At 47.7% G+C, this 23551-nt stretch overlaps 1 protein-coding gene across 1 annotated transcript in view; it reads left to right on the top strand.

Annotated features, from left to right (window-relative positions):
• Positions 1 to 232: 232 nt before the first annotated feature.
• The window catches only part of MTHFD1 (methylenetetrahydrofolate dehydrogenase, cyclohydrolase and formyltetrahydrofolate synthetase 1), an 87568-nt gene continuing 64249 nt past the window's right edge, over positions 233 to 23551 (top strand). Inside the window, exons 1-10 of the mRNA XM_075331222.1 lie at positions 233 to 385; positions 10569 to 10653; positions 12729 to 12788; positions 13872 to 13925; positions 14372 to 14508; positions 14616 to 14716; positions 15734 to 15870; positions 16284 to 16395; positions 17884 to 18011; positions 18097 to 18194. Coding sequence (XP_075187337.1) covers positions 348 to 385; positions 10569 to 10653; positions 12729 to 12788; positions 13872 to 13925; positions 14372 to 14508; positions 14616 to 14716; positions 15734 to 15870; positions 16284 to 16395; positions 17884 to 18011; positions 18097 to 18194 — 950 coding nt within the window. The 5' untranslated portion in view covers positions 233 to 347. The remainder of the gene's footprint in view (positions 386 to 10568; positions 10654 to 12728; positions 12789 to 13871; positions 13926 to 14371; positions 14509 to 14615; positions 14717 to 15733; positions 15871 to 16283; positions 16396 to 17883; positions 18012 to 18096; positions 18195 to 23551) is intronic.

The following is a 23551-nucleotide window of genomic DNA, read 5'->3' on the forward strand; positions in this document are numbered from 1 at the left end:
TTTTATAAGGTAAAATTACTACTCATCCTGCAAAATACAGCCCTGATACGGTTCTGTCACGGAAGAAAGAGGAGGAGGAGGGTGAAGAAAACGGAAATTAGCTGCAAGAGGAAAGGGTTAAACGGCCAGTCACGCTACCAGCGCCTGAGGGCTGCGCTTTTATACGGGGGCGGGGCTAACCTCTACAAATTACGCCCATGCACCGTCCTAAGCACGCCCACTTATCGACGCATGCGCAGTGATCTTGCAGCCTCACCACGAGGGTCTGCTTGCCTCCACGGAGTTTTTCCTCGTCCCGCAACATCGGAGTGCTGTGGAGCCGCATCCCCCCGCTCTGTGCAGCCAGCATGCCGGCCCAGCTCCTCAGCGGGAAGGTCGTGTCCGGGTGAGTGCTGCAGCCCCCCCCTCCCCTAACCTCAGCCCAGGCAGTGCAGGGGTTAAGAAAGCGCGTGGGGCCCCCGGCGTATACAGGGGTGCAGTCGGAGGGTCCCAAGTTGCCAGGGTGGGACTGTTCAGCACACCGGGGGTTAAATTAAAAGTTGTGAAACTTTTTAAAGTGCAAAGAGGGGGAGAGGGGGGTCCCAGCCTGGAATCTAGGGGCTCACTGCTGAGGGTTTGTTACAATTGCATCTGCTCCAGGCAAATGACCATTGCAGGAAGCCCACAGCTGAGGGTTTGGTACATTGTGGCAGCCCGTACTTTTTAAGGCCATTGTATTAATCAGAAATAATTTGTAATAAACTCCCAGCTGTGAGAATATTCTGTCAATCTGATGGATTTTCTTTTTTTTTTTTTCTAACAAAACCTGCTGGGTCTTATGAGTGCATAGAGTGGCATTGTAGGGGTTAACAGTATAAAGTGCTGGAGACTGACCCTAGATCCTCCACATCTGTGTGTGTATGTAATATATATATATATATATATATATATATATATATATATATATATATATATATATATATATATATATATATATATATATATATATATATATATATATATTATTCCCTCCAAATGGGTTAAAGAGAAAATGTTTATCTATGATCAGCCCTCTGCTGAGATGAGCGCTGCAGTCAGTTGCTAGCTGCTGATCGGCTGCAGTGTTCACGTTTCACCCAAGCTGGGAGAAACCCCCTGTAGGGGTGCAGCGCTGGTCATCTATTTATTTATTTATTTATTTTTGTATTTGTTCTCTCTCCCCCTCCCTGTTGACCCGACCTTTATATTGTCTCGTTGTTTGATGACTCTCTGCAGTTAAAGAAGCTGCAGTGGTGGTACTATGGCTTTGGCCCCTAGGTGTTAGTGCTTCTGGGGGTCTTGTGTTGCCTCATGGAAGATTAAAGGATCTGTTACCTCCAGGTTTTTGCCACCTAACCTGGAATCACGATCTCTGCCCCTATATCATATAGGGGCAGAGATCCTGATTCCAGCAATGTCTTTTTTTTTTTTTTTTTTTTTTTTTTGTTTCCCTGAGCTGCTTAGTGTAGTTTTAATAAAATCACTGTTTAATCAGCAGTAGATTATTACAGGACTACTTGGCGTGCTGCAGGTAGTCCAGCATGCTCATAAAATCTGTAACTGCTAGATGTGCAGCAGATTAAACAGTGATATTATCAAATTGACAGCAAACAGCTCAGTGACACATCCCTGGAATCAGGGTCTCTGTCTCTGCAGATGGGCCAGAAAAAACTTGGTGACAGATTCCCTTTAATACAGGGTGATGGTGTATAATGGGTTAAATCCTCGTTATTCCAACACATATCATTATAGTTACTTTGATTAGTTTAGAAAAAGCTTTTTGGCCATTTACCCTCCCATCCTCCACTTTCTGGCCTTTCTGGGGTTATCGGCCGCCCTCATTGTGTTCTTGTATGAGTCTCGTAAAGTGACCTGGAAGGGAAAACATTACACTTTGCCCCCTTGTTACATGGTGGCGTGATGCCCGGTTTCTAGTTGCTTGCTTTGCTCTCTTGGGCATGACCCGGGGCGTCACATGCTGGTGATCATATTATGTTATAAGCTGTATAATGGTCATCCGCTCCCTGGGGGGATATATCTGCATCCGGAGGGGTCACATGAGCAGAGATCACACACGTCCGCTGTCCTACACCAAAGGCCCCTCCATAATGTGAGGGTGACTCCCTCCTGTGTATTATACAGCACCCATGCTCCTCCTGCCTGTCCTTCTGAGGCTCTGCTCCTTCTGCATCTCCAATTGACCAGCTCTAGGACGTGTACACCACGGATCGCCATCAGGCACGATCCGGCTAAAAAACTGATGCGATGGATCTGGCGGAAAACAAATCCGTCGCATCGTTTTGTTTTTTTTTTCCATGCGTTCCTTCCGTTTTTTGACCGATCCGTTGTGATACGGAGCGTGCGCAGTTAAAAAAAAAAAAAAAAAACGGATCCCTCATTGGATTCCGTCATATGCTGGATGTTGACGGATCCGGTGTCCATAGGCTTCTTTTATACAACATGCTGGATGACGACAGATATGGCACCCATAGACTTCCATTATACAACATGCCGTATCCGCTGTGGACCATTTTTTTGCTGAAGACAAAAAAACCTTCCATGCTGCGTCCTTTCCGGCAGCTTGATGAAGAAATTTCGCTGTATGCAACGCAAGGCCGTGCGGCACAATCCGACCCTAATACAAGTCTATGGGGAATAAAACTGATCCGATGCTGGATCAGTTTTATCCGCAATTCGTCAGATTGTGCCTGATGGTGAAAACTGGATGTGTGAAAGAGGCCTACAGGACTTGTGGTCAATACCTGAAGAATTTGTATGTTAATCAATAATGACACCCTTGTGGGGGGTGCAAATTCTTATACCTAAATCCATGCATCTATTTTAGTCCTAGAATGGTGGAAGGATGATTCCTCTTCTCTGACAAGCCTTCAGACATTTGTAGGCTGCTAGTTTGCAGTCCAAACAACTTGTTTGGTTTTGGGTTTTTTTTTTGTTTTTTTTTTTTCCAAAAAACCGTCTTATAATAGGATTTCATTAAAGGACCATTCCAGCATTTTTATATATATATATATATATATTATATTATATTATATTATATCGTTCCTTATGGGAGACCCAGACCATGGGTGTATAGCTTCTGCCTCCGGAGGACACACAAAGTACTACACTAAAAAGTGTAGCCCCTCCCTCCGAGCATATACAGCCCCTGGATAACCAAATCTAGCCAGTTCAATGCTTCGTGTTCAGGAGGCACACATCCACACATGCATTCTCATCTGATTTTGATTTTTTGGAAAGAGTTTGAAGAAAAGCGGGTCCAATCCTGGACTCCCGGCATGTCCCTTCTCACCCCACTGTGTCGGCGGTGTTGTTAAGGTTGATTTCAGGGCTGGAGCCCTTCATGCCGCGCTCCTTCACCATCCCCTCGGGCTCTGGCTTGAAGTGGGAGCCAGCACGGTTCTCCCTGCCTTGCAGGAGACCGGTCTCCATCCGCAGCCCTTTCAGGATCCTGCCGGACGGAGCACTCATCCCTCAGGGACCTGGCCCTGCGTCTCACAAGCTAAGTATCTGAGACGTTATTATCCGGGGGTCCCTTGTACTTTATTGTTGGGGAGAGTGTGCTGTGTATGTATTCTGACATTTCCAGCCGGTTCTCTGGTTTTCACCAGAGAACCGCGCCGATGGTGCCTGCGCGCCGGCCGCATCGTTAAATTTAGGCCCCGGCTTCGCCTGAGGCCTAGTTTCGTTTTCACTGCCCCTGCATGCCAATCATGCAGAGGGACAGTGCGGCTCCGCCCAGCAGCCGTTCGGCTCAGCATAGGGACACTCCTCTCTGAGGAAATGTTTCCCTCCCCTGTATATCTCCTTGGCCCTCGGGATCCCGCTCTTACAGTAGGCCCCGCCCCCTCTCCTCGCTCCGGCTTGGGCAGAAGCGCCATTTTATCAACGTTCTTATGTCAGCACAGCGATCGGCGCTGGCTGCAGTATCTCTCTGGGTGTCCGGGCTGTGGGATCTGGAGGGCACAGAGAGGGGTTGGCAGAAGGTCAGACAGTATGGCAAGCCACAACCTCCGGTTGTGGACCTGCTTATATTATATACTCTGCTTATATAGTCTGCTGGGGGTCATTCTGACTCAGAGCCCCCACTTCAGCAGCATGTCTCACACGAGCAGCAAGGCTGTACTCAATATGCACTGCATGTAGGCTCCTACTGCCTAACCACATTGTGATGCCTGCTCTAACATGGTGGTGCCTCAGCCTGGAGTCTCATCCCCAGTGGTTCCTCCGGCTGCTCCGGCTCCGGTGGCTGAACCCCCGGCTTGGGCAGAATCCTTCTCTCCATGGGACAGCTGTCCCGGACTCTGCTGAGCATGCATTAGCCCCCTTCTCAGGGCGCTTCTGCTGCTACAGCTCGCTCAGCAAAGCTCACAGAGGATTCTCCATCTGGTCTCGGACCCCGTCCTCCTAAAAGGAGACGCAGGGTCCCCTCTCCTTCCTCGTCCCGCGGCTCTGATTCACGAGCTGACTCGCAGGACGAGGAGGATGCCTTTACTGGGGGCTCGGACGCTACCTCCATGTACCCCATTGATCTGCCCGAAAGTGACGCAGATGCTAGTGATTTGATTGCGTCCATTAATTTTGTACTGGACCTCAATCCGCCTGTATCAGAGGAGCAACCCTCTCTGGCAGAAAAGCACCAGTTTACCTTGCCCAAGAGAACAAGGAGTGTGTTCCTTAACCACTCCAGTTTTCAGGCCACTGTGACCAAGCCTAGGGCCTGTCCTGACAGACGCTGCCCAAAGCGTGGTTCTGATGACCGTTTTCCGTTTCCACCAGAGGTGGTCAAGGAGTGGGCTCATTCACCTAAGCCTCCGGTGTCTAGACTCTCAGCCCGGACAGTTGTATCAGTGGCTGATGACACCTCTCTTAAGGATTACCTGGCGGGAAGAGTAACTAACCGCCAGGTTGACCTTCTGGCCAAATCTGTATCTGAGGCGGCAGGGGTCTCGTTCTCCCCATCTTTTGCAGCAGTGGGGGCTCTCATAGCCATCTCTGCTTCTCTAGAGGAGATGCATTCCCTCACCAGGGACTCTATGCCCGACATGGTTGCATAACTTCCAGGCTTCATCCTTTTCATCCTATGCCATGTCTGCCATGCTGGAGACTTCTCACCGCACTGCGGTGGCTTCGGCTAATTCTCTCGCTATGCGCAGGATCTTGTGGCTTTGAGAGTGGAAGGCAGACGCTTCTTCAATGAAGTACCTTGCTGGGCTCCCATTTGCTGGGCCCAGGCTGTTCGGTGAACAACTGGATGAAATTATTCAGGAAGCTACTGGCGGGAAGAGTACTTCCATGCCACAAACAAAACCAGGAAACCTGTCCAGGGCAGGAACCAGTCGAGGTTTCGTTCCTTTCGTTCCTCTAAGCCCTCGGCCTCGTCCACTAACTCAGCCAAGGACCAAAAACCCATCTGACGCACGAAGCCGCGTCCTCAGAGCAGGAGCTGCTGCCACTAAGGCAGCCGCCTCTTGACTATCTGGCCGCGCCAGCAACGTCCTTGGTCGGTGGCAGGCTCTCCCGCTTTTGGCGACGTGTGGTTTCAACACATCTCCGATCAGTGGGTGCGGGATATCACCTCCCACGGCTACAGGATAGAATTCTATCCAGCCCGCCAAACAGATTTTTTCTGTCAACTCCCCCCTGCTCCAAGGCCGCCGCCTTCTCACAGGCCGTGGCACCCTTGCAGGCCAACGGAGTAATTGTACCGGTTCCCGCCTGGGAACGGTTCAGAGGTTTCTACTCAAATCTCTTCCTAGTCCCCGAAAGGGACGGTTCCTTCCGGCCCATCCTGGATCTCAGGCTTCTCAAAAAGCATGTTCAGGTGCGGCATTTTCGCATGGAGTCTCTGCGATCAGTCATTGCCTCAATGACCCAAGGAGATTTCCTGGCATCCATCGACATCAGAGATGCCTATCTGCATGTGCCAATTGCAGTTTCACACCAGCGTTGGCTACGTTTTGCAATCGGAGAGGAACATTTCCAATTCGTGGCTCTTCCCTTCGGGTTAGCCACGGCCCCTCGAGTATTCATCAGGGTCATGGCAGCAGTGGTTGCGGTTCTGCACCTCCGGGGGTTGGCAGTAATCCCTTTTTCCTGGACGGCCTTCTAGTCAAGGCTTCATCCAGTGCAGACTGTCAGCGGAGTGTCTCGCTCACTCTCGCCACTCTAGTCCAATTCGGGTGGCTTGTCCTTTTCCCAAGTCCACTCTGACTCCGACCCAGAAGCTCATGTACCTAGGGATGCAATTCGAGACTCTGCCGGCACGGGTGAACCTGCCCTTAGTCAAACAGCAGTCCCTCCACTGGCGGTGCGCCCTTTGCTGAGGCCCCGCCGTCATTCCATCAGGCACCTAATGCAGGTGCTGGGTCAGATGGTGGCGTCAATGGAAGCGGTTTCTTTGCCCAGTTCCATCTGCGTCCTCTGCAGCTGGACATTCTCCGCTGTTGGGACAAGCGACCTTGCTCCTTGCACAGGTTAGTGGCTCTGTCGCCACAAACCAGGGGCTCCCTTCAGTGGTGGCTTCGGCCCCTCTCTCTTCAGGGACACTCCTTCCTGGCCCCGTCCCGGGTGATTCTCACCACGGATGCCAGTCTATCCGGTTGGGGAGCAGTATATCTCCACCAGAGCGCAGGGCACTTGGACCCCGTCCGAATCAGCCCTCTTGATCAATGTGCTGGAAATCAAAGCTGTGCATCTAGCTCTCTTTGTGCTTGCCCACCAAAAGGTGTGAAAGGCTTTCGAGTCCGGTCAGACAACGCGACAGTGGTTGCCTGCATCAACTGCCAGGGCGGGACACTCGGCCGCCTGGCAATGTTGGAGGTACAACGCATCCTCCAATGGGCGGAGGACTCCAAGTCCACCATATCCGCAGTCCACATCCCAGGCGTGGAAAACTGGGAGGCAGATTATCTCAACCGTCAAGCCGTGGACAGCGGCGAGTGGGCTCTGCATTCGGCAGTGTTTCGGTCACTACCGCTAGGGGGGCACTCCGGAAGTGGATCTTCGCTCCCATGATCCTCAGGCCTTTGCAGCGGACGCGCTGGGTCAAGATTTGTCCCAGTTTCGTCTCTTACGTGTTTCCCTCTCTAGCTCTTGCTCAGAGTTCTGCGCAAGCTCAGAATTGAGGGCGTCGGGTCATTCTCATTGCTCCAGACTGGCCCAGGCGAGCTTGGTACCCAGACCTGCTCCATCTGTCCGTAGAGGTGCCGTGGCATCTCCCGGATCGTTCAGACCTTCTCTCACAAGGTCCGTTTTTCCGCCTGAATTCTGCGGCTCTCAGATTGACGGCGTGGCTCTTGAGTCCTGGATCTTGACGACTTCTGGTATCTCTCCTGAAGTCATCTCCACTATGACTCGAGCTCGGAAGTATTCCTCGGCCAAAATCTATCACAGGACCTGGAGAATTTTCCTGTCCTGGTGTCGCTCTTCCGGCCATGCTTCTTGGCCTTTTTCCTTGCCGGCCCTTCTGTCCTTTCTGCAGTCCGTCTGCAGCTAGGACTATCCCTCAATTCCTCAAGGGACAGGTCTCTGCTCTGTCATTGTTGTGCCAGCGGCGTATCACTCGGCTGGCTCAGGTGCTCCTTCATACAGGGCGCATCTCACACCATTCCGCCTTACCGGCGGCCCTTGGATCCCTGGGACCTTAATCTGATCCTCACGGCTTTCCAGAAACCCCCCTTTGAGCCACTTAGGGAGGTTTCTTTGTCTCGTCTTTCACAGAAAGTGGTCTTTCTAGTGGCCATAACTTCCCTCAGGAGAGTCTCTGATTTGGCTGCTCTCTCTTCGGAGTCACCTTTTTTGGTTTTTCATCAAGACAAGGTGGTTCTCCGTCCGACTCCGGACTTTCTCCCTAAGGTGGTTTCTCCTTTCCACCTTAACCAGGACATTTCCCTGCCTTCCTTTTTGTCCGGCTCCTGTTCATCGCTTTGAAAAAGCGTTGCATACTCTGGATCTGGTGCGGGTGCTCCGGATCTGTGTTTCGCACCGCTGTTGTTTGGCGGCGCACCTCTTTTTGTGCTGACCACAGGTCGGCGTGAGGGCCTCTTGGTTTCTAAGCCGACCCTAGCTCGTTGGATTAGGTCGGCAATTTCCCATGCCTACCAGTGTTCTCAAGTGCCTCCCCCGCCGGGGATCAAGGCACACTCGACCAGAGCTGTCGGTGCCTCTTGGTTTCTCAGGCACCAGGTCACGGCTCAGCAGGTCAGTCAGGTTGGCACTTGGGCTAGTCTGCATACCTTTTCGAAGCACTACCAAGTGCATGCTCATGCTTCGACAGATGCGAGCTTGGGCAGACGCATCCTTCAGGCGGCTGTCGCCCATTGGTGAAGTTAGGTTTCGCCTACTTCTCAGTTTTCTGTTTATTTCCCACCCATGGACTGCTTTGAGACGTCCCATGGTCTGGGTCTCCCATACGGAACGATAAAGAAAAAAAGAATTTTGTTACTTACCGTAAATTCTTTTTCTTATAGTTCCGACATGGGAGACCCAGCACCCTCCCTGTTGCCTGTTGGCAGTTTTCTTGTTCCGTGTCTTTTCACCGGCTGTTGTTGTAGACAGAGGTTCCGGTTCTTCCGGGTTTTCCTCTATCTCTACTTGTGGGTGGATGTCCTCCTTCAGCTTTTGCACTAAACTGGCTAGATTTGGTTATCCAGGGGGTGTATATGCTCGGAGGGAGGGGCTACACTTTTTAGTGTAGTACTTTGTGTGTCCTCCGGAGGCAGAAGCTATACACCCATGGTCTGGGTCTCCCATGTCGGAACTATAAGAAAAAGTATTTACGGTAAGTAAACAAAATTCTCTATTTCTCCCACTGGACTGGTGTCTCCATTTTTATACTCTACCACTCTCCCTCCAGTGTTTTTGTCTTTACACCCACTCCATCCCCCCCCCCCCCCCCCCCCCTCTTCTCCAGCATCATTCTGGTCCCGTGGTGCCATCTTGTGACTTTACCTTCTGACTGGCTGGAAGTCATATCGCAGGTTCTCAATGCAAGTCTATGAGAGCCAGAATGAGCTCTCATAGACTTGTATTTATTTCAAACCTCGAATACACTCCATGAAACACTGGAGCTGTCGGCAGGTCACAAAGTGCCAGAGTGGCACAGATAAAGGTGATGATGCTGGCGGATGAGTATGACAGGTAGGTGGCAGGGAACTTGGATTTAAAGCGCCACTCCAGCAATGAAGGAAAAACTGGTGTTGCTTTTAAATCTTTCTGGATTTTTTTTTTTCTTTTTTTTTTTTTTTTTTTTTTCCCCTCCCTCTTTTGCATCATAGTGCATTGCAGACAACAGAATGACTAACTAAGGCTAAATTCACATTTACGTTGTTTTGCGTCAGTCACATGCGTTGCTTGACGCAAGTGACTGATGCGTTGTACACGGATGACAAAGAACAGAATTCGGTGGTGGTGGTTCCTTGTACACGTAGCCAGGGTAAATATCGGGTAACTAGGCAAAAGCGTATTGCTTAGTAACCCGATGTTTATCCTGGTTACATGTGCAAGGCGCCAGAGAGAGCATGCGCAGCGAAAGCCTACGGATTGCGCTGTTCAAAAAACGTTGGAGGATGCAACGCAGCATCATCAGTCACGATCCGCCGCTCATACAAGTCTATGGGAACAACGGAATCCGCTAAACTGATTCCGTTGTTTACCAGAGCAGCGGATTGTGACTGATACAATTTAACGGAAGTGTGAACCTAGCCTTAAACGTAAATCCTTCAGTGAGCGTCTGTTGTACTCCTAAACTGATTCATGATGTGATCCTAAATCTGCCTGATCTCACTGATGGATTTCTGTTCTTCAGCAGCTATGTACAGTGATGCGGAGACGCTGTAGAAGACAAATGAGCCAACATTTTTAATGAACACTTGTTGCAACAAACCAAGCCCAATCTCCCTGCCTATGTCCTTACACTTCTATAAAGCTGCTGTAGTGTCGCCCCTGTGGCCAGGCGTCCTGGATGTGGCCGTCACTTTGCCACATGACCTGCCCCACTTGCCTTGCGCAGCTTTTAAGGCCCCTATACACAGATACTTTCTAGCGATCCCACCAGCGATCCCAACTTAGCTGGGATCGCTACAAAGTCTCTGGTGAGCTGTCAAACGGGCATACCTGGCCAACGACGCAGCAGCGATCCGGACCTGCAGAACGACCTAGCTAGTCATTGGGGACGTGTCAAAGCAGCTTTTTGAAAGGGAAGTTGCTAACGACGTCGTTGTAACGGTGTCAAACACAGCGATGCTTGCTGCACAGCGGGAAACAAAGGACCAAAAAACGTTCCTGAGATATGTGTAGTGATCAGCGACCTCACAGCGGGGGCCAGGTCGCTGATGTGTTTCACACACTGCAATGTCGCTGGGGAGGTCGCTATTACGTCACAAAACCGGTGACGTTACAGCGATGTCGCTTGCGATGTTGCAGTGTGTAAAGAGGCCTTTACACATGGGTGTAGATGCCCCCAGGACATAGTCTCTTGCGTAAGGCTTTCACCAACTAAAAATGCCTCCTCTTCCTTCATTTTATTGCAGACTTGTCCGAGAGCGACTGAAAAATGAAGTTGCAGCCATGCAGGAAAGTCACGCAGGTTTCCGCCCCGGTCTGGCCATTTTGCAGGTTTGTGTTTTGTTTGACCTTGTGTCAATGCTGGAAAAGCCCCGGGGATGTCTGCAGCTGCCTTGGTGGTGGTTGCTTCTGATTTTGCTGACTAAACTGGGTCCAAACCTTATTTTCTACATGTGGCGATGAAAGTGAAATTGTCGGCACATTTTTATATATAGAATTGGGGGCATGACTGGGCCATAAGAATTACACCTTCTATATAGAGATTTGAGGTCTAGTGTAGAAGCTGTTTGCAAATCAGTCGAAGTGCACGGGGCTGTCAGTGCATTGGAAGAACCACTCTGGACCCTTAAACAACCCCCTCCCCCGGGGATATTACTTGTGACTGATCTTAGCCCATTACTGATTTCAAAGGATGTAAAGGCTGCTTTACACATGTCGATGTGTTGTGCGATTGTACCCGCCCCCATCGTTTGTGCGGCACAGGCAACTTGTTGCCCGTGACACACAAACTCGATAACCCCCGTTACACGGACTTGCCTTCCAAATGACCTCGTTGTGGGCGGCGCATATCCACTTCCTGAAGGGGGAGGGACGTTCGCCATAACCGCGACATCACACAGTGGCCAGCCAATAGAAGCGGAGGGGCGGAGACAAGCGGGATGTAACATCCCGCCCACCTTCTTCCTTCTGCATTGCCGGCGGGACGCAGGTAAGCTGTGTTCACCGTTCCCGGGGTGTCACACGGATCAATGTGTGCTGCCTCGGGAACAATGAACAACCTGCATCCAGGAATTTGATTTTTTTTTTTTTTTTTTTTTTTTTTTAAAATGAATGATGTGTCATCGAGCAACGATAAGGTGAGTATTTTTGCTCGATCACCATCGCTTGTAGCTGTCACACGCTACAATATGTCAACGATGCCGGATGTGCGTCACTATTGACGTGACCTCGATGACACATCGTTAGACACATAAGCTGCGGCCACTACCACCGGGCTCTTGTATACAGCATTTTAACACACTGTATATAAGAGCCCAGGCTGCTGTGACAACATAAAAAAAACACTTTATAATACTCACCTAACGGTCACGCTGCGGTGGATGTGGCTCAGATGGGCGTCTCCATACTCCGGTGCCGGCACCTCCTTTTGGCCATCTTCGTCCTTCTGAAGCCTGTGTGCATGATGCGTCTACGTCATACACTCGCCGGTCCCGCACATGCGCACTACAAGACTTTGATCTGCCCTGCTCAGGACCTGAATGCCGGCGAGTGTGTATGACGTTGGCATGTCATGCACCGCGGCTTCAGAAGGTGGAAGACAAAGATGGGCAAAAGAGAAGGCGTTGACACCGGGGGATGAAAACGCCCATTTGAGCGTTTGTTCTACTCAGCAGCCTTGGCTCTTATATACAGTATTTTGGAATACTGTAAAGAAGCCCACTGGTGGTGGCAACAGCTTATAGGGCAAAAAACTGGTGACAGGTTCCCTTTAATGACTGACTACAGTGCATAAGTACAGTAGCAGAAACTGGACCTTGGGAGCGAGAATAAAGCCCAGGGATGTGTTTTTAGTTTTTTTTTTTTTTTTGTTGTTTTTCGAAAATGGAAAAACCCCTTTAGTGCATGTGTGCACTCCTGATTTGGTTGCAGAAATATTGCACCGATTTTATATTTATTTTTTTGTTTATGTATTCTGAGGTGGAAAAATGGAGCAAAAACCACTGAAAGAATTGGCATGCTGCACATTTCTGCACCAAATCTGCAAAGGGGGAGGAAGCAACATGTGCACAAAATGTCTCGATTGACTTTGCTAGCATAAGGATAGGCATGCAGATTTGACAACTGCATAAAAAAAAATAAATAAAAATCATGCACAAGGCCTAAAGAGGTTTTTATCTGGTGCCATTCACGTTTGTATTTGGGTGTGTGGATGATATCCAATCTACATATACCGGCTGGGACACTAGTAGATGCCTTGTCATCAGTACAATTCTGGCGAGCGTGCACGAGCACCGGCCGGTATGAGTAGCTGCGACTCCGCTCATATCCCGATGTGGGAGTGTGTGGTGCCGGACCATCCCCTTTATCACTGTACAGCTGCGTTTTTGTCTGTTTTTGTGCAATAGGTGGGAGACCGAGATGATTCTAACTTGTATATCAGTATGAAGCTGAAGGCTGCGGCCGAGGTAAGAAGACTATATGTAGTCCGAAATCTGTTTTCTCCTTTTCCGCGTTCTCATGTTTTTTGTGTCCTGATGTAACAGAACTCCGCTTGTCTATATGTAAACACTGTATGTAATGGGGTTCTCTGTTTTTGCTGCACGTGAAGGTCCGGGGTCAGTCTACTTTTATCCTCTTGTTTGCTGCACAATGTTCACTGCAAAACTGTAAAATCATCATGTGTCTCTATACAAGAAGCAATAAACCTGACAATTACATTTATTATGGTCAGATTGAGTGAAAAAAAAATCTGCTCCAACAGGACCGGTGAGCTGAGGCGTCATATCTAGTCTCTTTGGCATATGACACTTGGGACTCGTCCTTTTAAAGACCTGTCACTTTTTCGTTAATGTTTAATACCTGGCGTAAATGCCGCTGTTCTCCTGAATCTGGGTTTTCTACCTGAGATATGGCCCCATCTTTATTTTATATGCCTCTAGTTGTTAGTGAAGAGGGTGGGGTTTATTAGAGGACACCCACAAAAGTTGAGGACCATGCCCACTTGGCTAACAAGAAAAAGGAGCCATATCTCAAGAACAGAAACCTAGGAATAAAAAAAACAAATAAAAAAACCCCGGATTCAGAAGGGTGACATTTACACAAAGTTCAAAAAAGAGGATCTTTCACTTGCCATAAATACAAAAGACATATTTGCCCTTTTTGGTATTGCATCAGTGTCCCCCAGTAGTGTGCCTACAATAAAGGGGTAGTCTAATCTTGTGTTAGAGAATAGTTTTTGGATTTGCGATAACATCATGGTTGTTGGGGAGAGGGGGAGAATGCCGTTAATCCTAAAAACGTAAGGACAGTTTTTGCCCTTCACAACAGCGCTACTGACCACCGGCGGCACAGTGACTGGTAGTCCTGAAAAACTATGCCATGTGTTTACTACCCCCTTTATAGATGTCTGTGGGGGTCCTGGAGGATGAAGCCCTGTGTTTTAGTGGGTGACTACATAGGCTGATGTGACGGCTTTTTGTACTGAGCTTCGCCTCTTTAACATATCACTTGATTTCCACTTTTTTTTTTTTTTTCTTTTTTTTTTTCAGATTGGAATTAATGCCAGACATGTCAAGCTTCCGAAGGCGGCAACAGAGGCAGAGGTGAGAGACTTTATCGGGGTATTGTGGAGGCGAGGTAACGAGATTGGCTATGACTGCCGGTGAAATCTTGAGTACCGGTCTAGTAGTCCATAGAGAATGAGTGGGGCGGAGGCTGAGCATGTGCAGCTCTTCATTCAAGTTTGGGTGTGCAGAGCCCGTTATTGGGCTTTGGTGGTTGTGCCCCAGTGTTCAGGGAGTTTCCCCTGTCCTATGGGTAAGGTTAGAGCTGAAGAAAATGCCCCTGATCAAAGTGGCCATGTCAGTAGTCTGTTGCTACTAGACCTGTGAACTTCCATGTGTCCTGGACCTATTAATCAGAATACGTAGCAGGCGGTCTGCGGAGCTCTGGTCCAGCAGCTTTGATCTATTACTACCTATGTACGTTGTACAGGGCTCTGGGTATACGGGCCTCCTGCGCATAGTGACTGTCGATCCATGTTTTGCAGGTATTGAGCAGAATAAAGTCTATTAATGAGGATCCATTGCTTCATGGATTGATTGTTCAGCTGCCTCTGGATTCGGACCACAAAATTGACACGGAGAAGGTCACTAACGCTGTATCTCCTGCCAAAGATGTGGACGGGTGAGTGACATGGGGCTGATTCTGCAAAGTGTCCAAATCCCAAACACGTATTCTATAGCTGTCTTCATGTTGTCATTGTGTTTTTTTTTGTTTTTTTTTAATTGTAGGCTAACAAGTATTAATGCAGGAAAACTGGCCAGGGGCGATCTTGGAGATTGCTTTATCCCATGTACACCAAAAGGATGCTTGGACCTTATCAGACAAACAGGTAATCTCCAGCATTACAGCAGAACGTTGTTCACAATCCAGCATGCTTTTGCTCTTTCTGTTGGCCATGTCTGACCCTGACCTTTTTAAAGGTGTGGTCTTCAGTCAATCTGTTACTATAGACTTCTGAAGGCATGTGGTGCCCACTTTGATTCCCAAATTTTCCATCTGGAACGAGGGGTCACATGACCGCAATTTGCATACTTCCAGCCACATGCCAACTAGACTTGCTCAGCCTAGCTGCATACAAATGGAATTGAGTCAGGCTGAGCACATTTAGTCAGAATGTTGATTAAATGTGCAAATCACTAACTTGCCGTCAAGTGACCACCTGCAATACTGGAGAATCAGAACACTGTAAGAATTCCGGAGTCTGCCGTCAGATTATCTGCAGACTTTTATCAGAAGACCTGACACTTGCTTTATTGCCAAGTGTGCCGGAGCAGAGGCCAGCAGTAGTGCTTGCTGGTGAATTGTGGCCTCTTTACTATTGCACGAAGTGTGTGTGTTAAGGAGCCAGGCTCTGATTCATGATGCTTAAGATTTGAGCACCATCAATAGTGAATCCCTTTTAAAGAATTGGGGATAAACTTTGCTCTGTTCACCTGTGAGGGATGGACACTGATCTGACATTGGTTACCCATTCTTAAAGGGGGTATTCCACTTATGACTATTACCTACACTGTGGATAGGCAAGAACTCCTTATATCGGTGATATGACTGTTGGGAGCTACGGAGTGAACGAAGGCTAGTTTCACACAGCCTTCTTTTTGCCAATTTGGCGGACCCGGCGCACGCCAGTACAGTGTATACAGTACAATGGCAGCGCTGTAACTTCCAGGTCTCATGACAGCATGTGACCGGAGCTTGTTGCGCTGCCATTGTACTGTATACACTGTACTGGAGTGCGACTGATCCGCCAAATGGCGAAAAGGTGTGAAACGAGCCTTAATCTCTAGTAGGAAAGATGTAATGACAGTTTATTCATTGTCCTCTCCCTCTTTTCATCTTTATCCAGGAGTGCAGATTGCAGGGAAGAGAGCGGTAGTCATCGGGCGCAGTAAGATTGTGGGCGCTCCTATGCACGACCTGCTGCTGTGGAATCATGCTACAGTCACCACCTGTCACTCAAAGACTGAGTCGCTCAGTGAGGAGGCGAGTTGTGGAAAATAGAAAATGTTGTAATCCATTTGTGTTCGCCCTAACCTGGAGGGTTACCAGCCCATCGGTAACTGCAGAGACTATTTTGTACCAGGGATATCCTACCATAACTGAAACTTTGACAAAACTGATTACTGGTAGCTAAAGTTGTCTATTTGTAGTCGCTGACTGTTGCAGATACATATCCATGCCGCTGAGGTCTGTGATTGCCGGCAGCCATTGTGGATGCTCCGACCGGCTGGGGACACAGACCTTTTCTAATGATTGTGCCACCAGTGTTGCGTGTTGTGCCGTAGTTTCATATGGTCGCTGCTGCACACTTTACACAGGCGCCAGAGAATACAGTATAAAGTCTGTAGGATCCCGCCAGGATTCAGATGCTGACATTCATTGTCCTGCTTGTACAGGTGAGCAGGGCGGACATTCTTGTCGTTGGTGCTGGTAAACCAGAGATGGTTAAAGGTGACTGGATCAAGCCTGGTGCCATTGTGATCGACTGCGGCATTAACCATGTACCAGGTAAGAGGTGAATGGGCTCCTAATTTGTTGTAAAGGTCAGATTATAATATATATATATATATATATATATATATATATATATATATATATATATATATATATATATATATATATATATATATATATATATATATATATATATATATATATATATATATATATGGACTGCAAGTGGTTAGTAACTTAATTTATTTGCACAAATCCTTTATCCCTTATCCATATGTTACTGATGGCTGGGGGTGTGACTGCTGGAATGGTGGCTATGCAGAGCCCTGTCTTGTATGGAGCAGTGGTGTGCGTGCTTGGCCTCTGCTTCATGTGTCTAAGACTCAGAATAGCAGAGTGCGGAGCGCACACAACGCCTCCATTCAAAACTGGGATCTGCAGGGCCATGTTACCAGGTTCTGGGATATAGAGGTCCTAAGCAGGTTGACCTGAAGCAATCTGCCAATTATCTCCTATTAAATGAGTAGGAGGTGAGTTGCTGGCTTGGGAATAACTTTTAAAAGGTTGTTTGAATTAGGAGATATTGAGCAAGTGCCAAAAATGCGATGACCAGAGCTTATGCAAAACAGCATGTCTCTAGGGGTGTTCCTGGCATCCAGTGGTCCTTGTCTACCTAAATGCAGCTGGTGAGCAAGTGACTAAATAATGGGAGCCCATGATGGGTCAATCCATGTGAGGAGTGAAGGCTTGCCCGTCTGGTTCCACAGAAGTGCTCTTGTAGCATGAGCTGCTGATGTGGTGTCAGACCCTGCAGAACATCTTGGCTTGCCGAGTAATCCAAGACCTGAGTGCCCATACTGACCCTGTACATATGAATGAGCATCAGAAGTGAACTATGGTGCAATGTAAGAGGGTGGCCTGGCCAATCATGGGTTTTATTTTACATTATGAAGACGGCTGGGTACTTGGGCATCACTTACCTGGAGGAGAAAGTGCGTCCTAGTGGCATATGGCAGGAAAGAAGCTGATGTAGGCTGTTTTGGGGGGAGGGGGGGAACCTGACCTTCATGGGGCCATAACACAAACCTTTGCGACTTCACCAGAGAATGACCAACAGTGTTGATTAGACACATGCACCAGATTCTCCTCCCCCGAAGAAAACCTACGACAGAAAAAGGTTTGCTGGAAATGGTCCAAAAAGTTGGACTTCCACCTTGTCACCATGTTTTTACCTGCATAGTACAGGATGAATGTTCAATGGACCATAGTGTGTGTGTGTGTGTGTGTGTGTGTGTGTGTGTGTTTTTGCAATCCTAAATTATCCTTGCCCCTTCGCCCTTTTTATCTGGTTTTATTGTAATGTATGTCTATCTCTCCTGCAAGATAAGTGGCCTCCATCATAAGCCTCCAGCCACTAATGATGGGATGACCTTCAGTTTCTTTATAATTGGCCATGTTGACCTAATGTGAAAAGCTCAATACTTTATTGAATGTTTATATTAGTACACCCTTGTTTTGGTTTTTTTTTTTCATTTATTTTAGACGCCACTAAACAGTCTGGTAAACGAGTTGTTGGAGATGTGGCCTATGAGGAAGCAAAGGAGAAGGCGTCCTACATAACCCCAGTGCCGGGTGGCGTTGGCCCTATGACAGTAGCCATGCTCATGGAGGTTTGTAGAAACAATTCCTACCATAGTCATGCAGAATGCCTCGTGTATGGGATTACAATGGATGCCCTCTTCTCTTCTATTTCAGAACACTGTAGAGAGTGCAAAGCGTTACCTGGAAAGATTCCAGCCGGGCACGTGGAGCATCGAATACACCAAGCTGCAGGCGCAGACTCCAGTGCCCAGGTAATGCCCTGAGAATGCAATGCTATTTGTCAATGGCAAAAAAACCTCATTCATTCCGAAAGTGTGTGTGTGTGTGTGTGTGTGTGTGTGTGTGTGTGTGTGTGTGTTGCAAAATCTCCAACAGTAGTTTTGGACTCCTTCAATAGTATTGGGTTTTCTTATTTTGGGTTAAAGGGACTCTTTAGGACCCCCTGGAGAAACTTTGCCTGGCATCCATTATCGGGAGGGCGTATTGTAATTATTGTGGTCTGTAGCGAAAAGTTTGAGTTGAAGATGGCAATTTATAAGGGTTAGTGGTATGGCAGTTACATGGATGACTACAACTTTATTTTATGGGGAAGGATATAACCTATACAGTTGATCTGCATTTCAGGTGGGAGGTAGGTGGAGTACATACAAAAAAAGCAACAGAGCCGTAGTCTGTCAGCTTTACAGTGATGATGGGTGACCGTAATATGCATGAGGCTGGGCATGCAGATTTGTAACAAAACGGCACCAAAAAAAAGTACACATAGCCTTAAACAGATACATGATCTAGAAGTGGCTGACAGATGCCATATAAGCTGAAGTGGGAGCTGCTGCATTACCCCTTTGATGTAAATCCTTGCACCCGGTGGCCGTGTTCTGCTATTACTGATGTTGTGCTTTCTTTTCTAGGTAAGACTGGTGTCATACCTTCTCCGCTGTGTCCAGACGTCCTGTTTACTGCCGTTTTGTATCTTCAGAGGCTGCTCATGTTCACTTTGTATTACTGTAGTTGTGGGTCTGTAGTGTTGCACTTATCTTATGTATTTCTGCGACTGTCGTGGTCACTTTTGCTGCACTGCTCTTGGTTTTGACTTGAGGATTGCAAATAAAGATGAGGAAAACCTGAATAAGATGGCACCATGAACATTGAATTTAATCAGAACACAGTCATTGTGCCAAAATCCTTCCACCTACTGTACATGGATGGGCGCAGGGTCTAGGTTTGGCATAGATGGAGGTCCATATGGGGAATCTCCACTCCTATTACAGCTGCTCTATGGGCTTCTTCATTGCCCTGATCATCTTCTAAGGTTGGAGTGTAGCTCCCATGTATTAAAGGGAACATCTCTCAAGAACTTTTCTATAAAATCAGGGGTTGTAGAAGATTGGCAGGGTAAATATTTCCATAAATGCCAGTCTCATCGCCCTCGGTGCATTGTTGCCCTAAAACTGGTATTTTATTCATAAGGAAATTGTAGCTGTGTCTGTGTCCACTTCCAGTCCTCGACTCTTCCTTGCTGCCTTCACGTCTTAAAAGGTTATTCCCATCTCAAAGATCCTATCCCAAATTATTATGTAGTAGGGTAATAGCAAATACCTCCAACTAGAAATGTAGTATAGCTCTTCTGATTCACTGTCACTTACCTCATGTGCAAGACCTTTTGGTATTCATGGTTGCAACCACACTTACAGTTGGGTATCTATAGTTATGACCACTATCATCTGACTATATACATGGTCATAACTATGTAGACTGAAGGTCCTCCAATGCCCTGCACATGAGGTAAGACATGGTGAATCAGGTATTTGCTAATATTGTTATTCCTACTACATATTTACAGATATTTAGTTGATGAAACCTTGTGGCTGAGCTTCAGAAAGTAACGTTAGTAACGTGTGGGGGTTTTTTTTTTGTTTTTTTTTTAAATTGTCTGTAAAACATGGACACTGCTTGTATTGCTATACCAGGTCCAAATAAATGCCAGTGTCACACTTGTGTATAGGGTGCTTTACACGCTGCGACATCGCTAGCGATAGCACCCGCCCATGTCGCTTTTTCGTCATGGGGGTGATTGCTGCCGTAGCGAACAATATTGCTGCGGCAGCGTCACATGCACATACCTGCTTAGCAACGTTGCTGGAGACACCGAACGATCTCTCCTCTTTAAGGGGGCGTTTCGTTCGGCGTCACTAAGCGGCCGCCCAATAGCAGAGGAGGGGAGGAGATGAGCGGCCGGAACACGCCGCCCACCTCCTTCCTCATTGCCGGTGAGGCAGGTAAGGAGATGTTCATCGTTCCTGCGGTGTCACACATAGCGATGTGTGGTGCCGCAGGAACGACGAACAACCAGCGGCATGCACCACCAACGATATTATGAAAAGGAGCGACGTGTCAATGATCAACGATTTGTGATGTTTTTGCGAACGTTGATTGTCGCTCCTTTTAGTCACATACAACAATATCGCTAATGGCGCCGGATGTGCATCACGGACACTGTGACCCCCGACGATATATCGTTGTGTGTAAAGTACCCTTATGAGAGTCTTAAGTGCAATGAGAGGAAAATCTCACATTTGCACTCAAACCAATGCTAATCAATTAGGCAGCTCCGATGTGCGCTTCTGCGTCCCATTCTCCCTCCACCATCCTCTTCTTTTCAGCTCCAATCAGACTGAAGGAAGAAATAGCAGCATGCTGCAGTTGTAAAGCTGGAATCACACTTGCCAGTCTAAAATCGGTCCGATTCTCAAGCTAGGAAGTAGGACGATTTCTTCTCACATTGCACACTGCAGCTGCTATTCATGTATTGTTATGTACAGGAGCATTTACAGTGTTCTCTGCTACATGCGTGAAATGTATTGAGAAACTGATGTCACTAGGATGGTGTATGTGCCGTCTGTGTGACTCTTTCCCCCCCCCCCCCCCCCCTCTCACGCACCCGTAGACTTTCATTGAAGAGACTCGTGCAAGAAACTCACAAACGCAGCATGCTGTGTTTTTTTTTTTGTTTTTTTTTTTAATTTTTTGTTTGTTTTTTTTTTTGTCAGATTTGGACTGGAAAAAAAAAATAGCAGATCGGAGCTGCCTCATTGATTAACATTGGTCCTAGTGCAATGCGAGATTTTCTCGCATTAACTCGCACGAGTGCAATCGCAAGTGTGAAGCCGGCCTAAGGTTATCTCTCGTGAGACTCGGGTGCGAGACAAAGACTGATATATATGGATCACTCATCATACATCTGTGTTCTGCGATAAAAACGCATCCAAATCTAATCACATACGGATTGTGCACGGACCACGATTGAAAACAAAATGCTGACTCATGTTGCACACGAATTACCACTCGTACAACTTTCTGGCATGAGAATTGGACCAATTTCTCATACATAAGTGTGACCGTCCCGTGTGTGTGTTCACATAAACCTACCTGTTGGCAAACACCCCCCCCCCTCCCCTCCTCTTCTAACCCATCTGTGGGGAAAAAATATATATATATTTGCGTTCTCAAAGTACCTTCCATTCTTTCATTATACACAGATGCCTGAGTCGTGCCTATCCAGGTATCTGGCTCCTGGCACACAGTAGTGGTAGTATTTGCTTGTTACAAGTGCCCAGCACCTAAGCATGGTAGTATTTGGTCATCACTAGTACTGAGCATGGTAGTGCCTGCTCCTTACGACTCAGAATTGGTGAAATCAAAGTTCATGTGCAAATGAATAGCTACATATTAGAAAGTTATTATGGTAGACGTAGGCGGGCTTTGTACACTACGACATTGCAGGTGCGATGTCGGAGGGGTCATGTCGAAAGTGACGCATTTCCTGTGTCGCTCTCGACATCATAGTGTGTAAATCCTAGATGATACGATTTAACGAGCGCAAAAGCGTCGTAATCGTATCATCGGTGTAGCGTCGGCGAATTCCATGATTACGGTGACACGACGGTCTGATGTTGTTCCTCGCTTCTGCAGCAGCACACATCGCTGTGTGTGAAGCCGCAGAAGAGAGGAACATCTGCTACCTGCGTCACCGCGGCTCCCGTCTGCTATGCGGAAGGAAGGAGGTGGGCTCTTTACAACCCGCTCCTACTAGCCACCTGCCGTGTGACGTCGCAGTGACTCTGCACGACCCGCCCCCACCCCCCCGCCCAGGAGGCAGTTCGCCGGCCAGAGCGACGTCGCAGGGCAGGTGAGTGCATCTGAAGCTGCCGTAGCGATAATATTCGCTACGGCAGCTATCACAATGATATCGCAGCTGCGACGGGGGCGGGGACTATCGCGCTCGGCATCACAGCATCAGCTTGCGATGTCGCAGCGTGCAAAGTACCCTTTAGTGGAACCTAAGACCATGACAGGAGAGAACAGCTATCATGAAACTAGTGATGTCCCTTACCATAAGGGTACAGTTCTGTTAGTGTACAGCTTCCGATGCGAGAGTATAGGAAGTGATCTGCTAATGACCCTCTGCTGCGAGCGTCAGCTAAGGGTCATGCAACTGTGATGCGATCTAGTTACAGCTGTGGAGAAGAGGGAGGGTGCACGTTCTCCCATCTCCTCCGCTGACTCTGTGTACATCGTACTGCGGTCGGATGACATGCGAGTGCAATGTTTCACGGTCTCCCTTAGACTTGTATGGGTGTGTGTGACCCGAGAATCGCTGCTAAATGTAGCATGCTGCGATTCGTTTCGCATGCTGCTATGGCATGAGAAATTAATTGCAGATGGACAGTGCCCCATAGTTTAGCACTAGACTGAGAGCAATCCAATGTTTTATCGGATTGCATGCACCCGTGCAAAATGCAAGTGGAACCGAACCTTTACGTGCGGTGTTATCTGTCTTATGTCTACATGAGCTGTCATATTTCTCCAGTGTTTTATCAGGTGGGTTGTGCAGCATCAGCTTGTTAGCAGTACACAGGGTGCTGAGTAGTTTCTCCTCCCAGCACGTTCTCTTACACATAGATCTTGAAAAGTACGGTACATAGTATTGTAACAATAAGAAAAGGTAGAAAGTAAAGTCACACTATTCTGTCACCTCTAGTAATACTAAGTGAACATTGCAAACCCAGAACACATGGTATGCAGAAGATAATAAACCGGTAAACACGAGGAAGATGGCAGCGGAGAGAAAAGTCACTGCTAATAAAATGTAATTGACAAACACACAGTGCAAGCAATCGTAAATGTAGGTTTTATCACATTCCAATGCTGACACGTGTGATCTATTTTCATAAATTTTTGTGTATGTATATATTTGCACGTGCATGCTAAAAATAACCTCAAATTAATATAAAACATATCACTGTTAAAGAAAAAAAAAAAATTCTATTGCAATTTTCACAATGACCTCTAGGGGCTCACTTCATGCTGGGCACATGCACAGGAGCAGTCAAACTGTTGCAGGCTCGGTTTTTATAGAAGTGTAATCTGAGCATGCTCCAATTGGGGCAAGGTTCATTGTACAGGAGGGGGAGGAGGTGAGCTGTGACATACCTCTTTCTGATTGGTTGATTCTGTTATCTTCTGTAAATGGCAGTGACCACAGCCATTGATAATTTTTTAGTTTAGGATAATGAGACTGCTGAAAAATCACCTGTACCTAACAGGAAAT

The sequence above is a fragment of the Anomaloglossus baeobatrachus genome, chromosome 12 (assembly GCF_048569485.1).
Source record: "Anomaloglossus baeobatrachus isolate aAnoBae1 chromosome 12, aAnoBae1.hap1, whole genome shotgun sequence".
NCBI lineage: Eukaryota > Metazoa > Chordata > Amphibia > Anura > Aromobatidae > Anomaloglossus > Anomaloglossus baeobatrachus.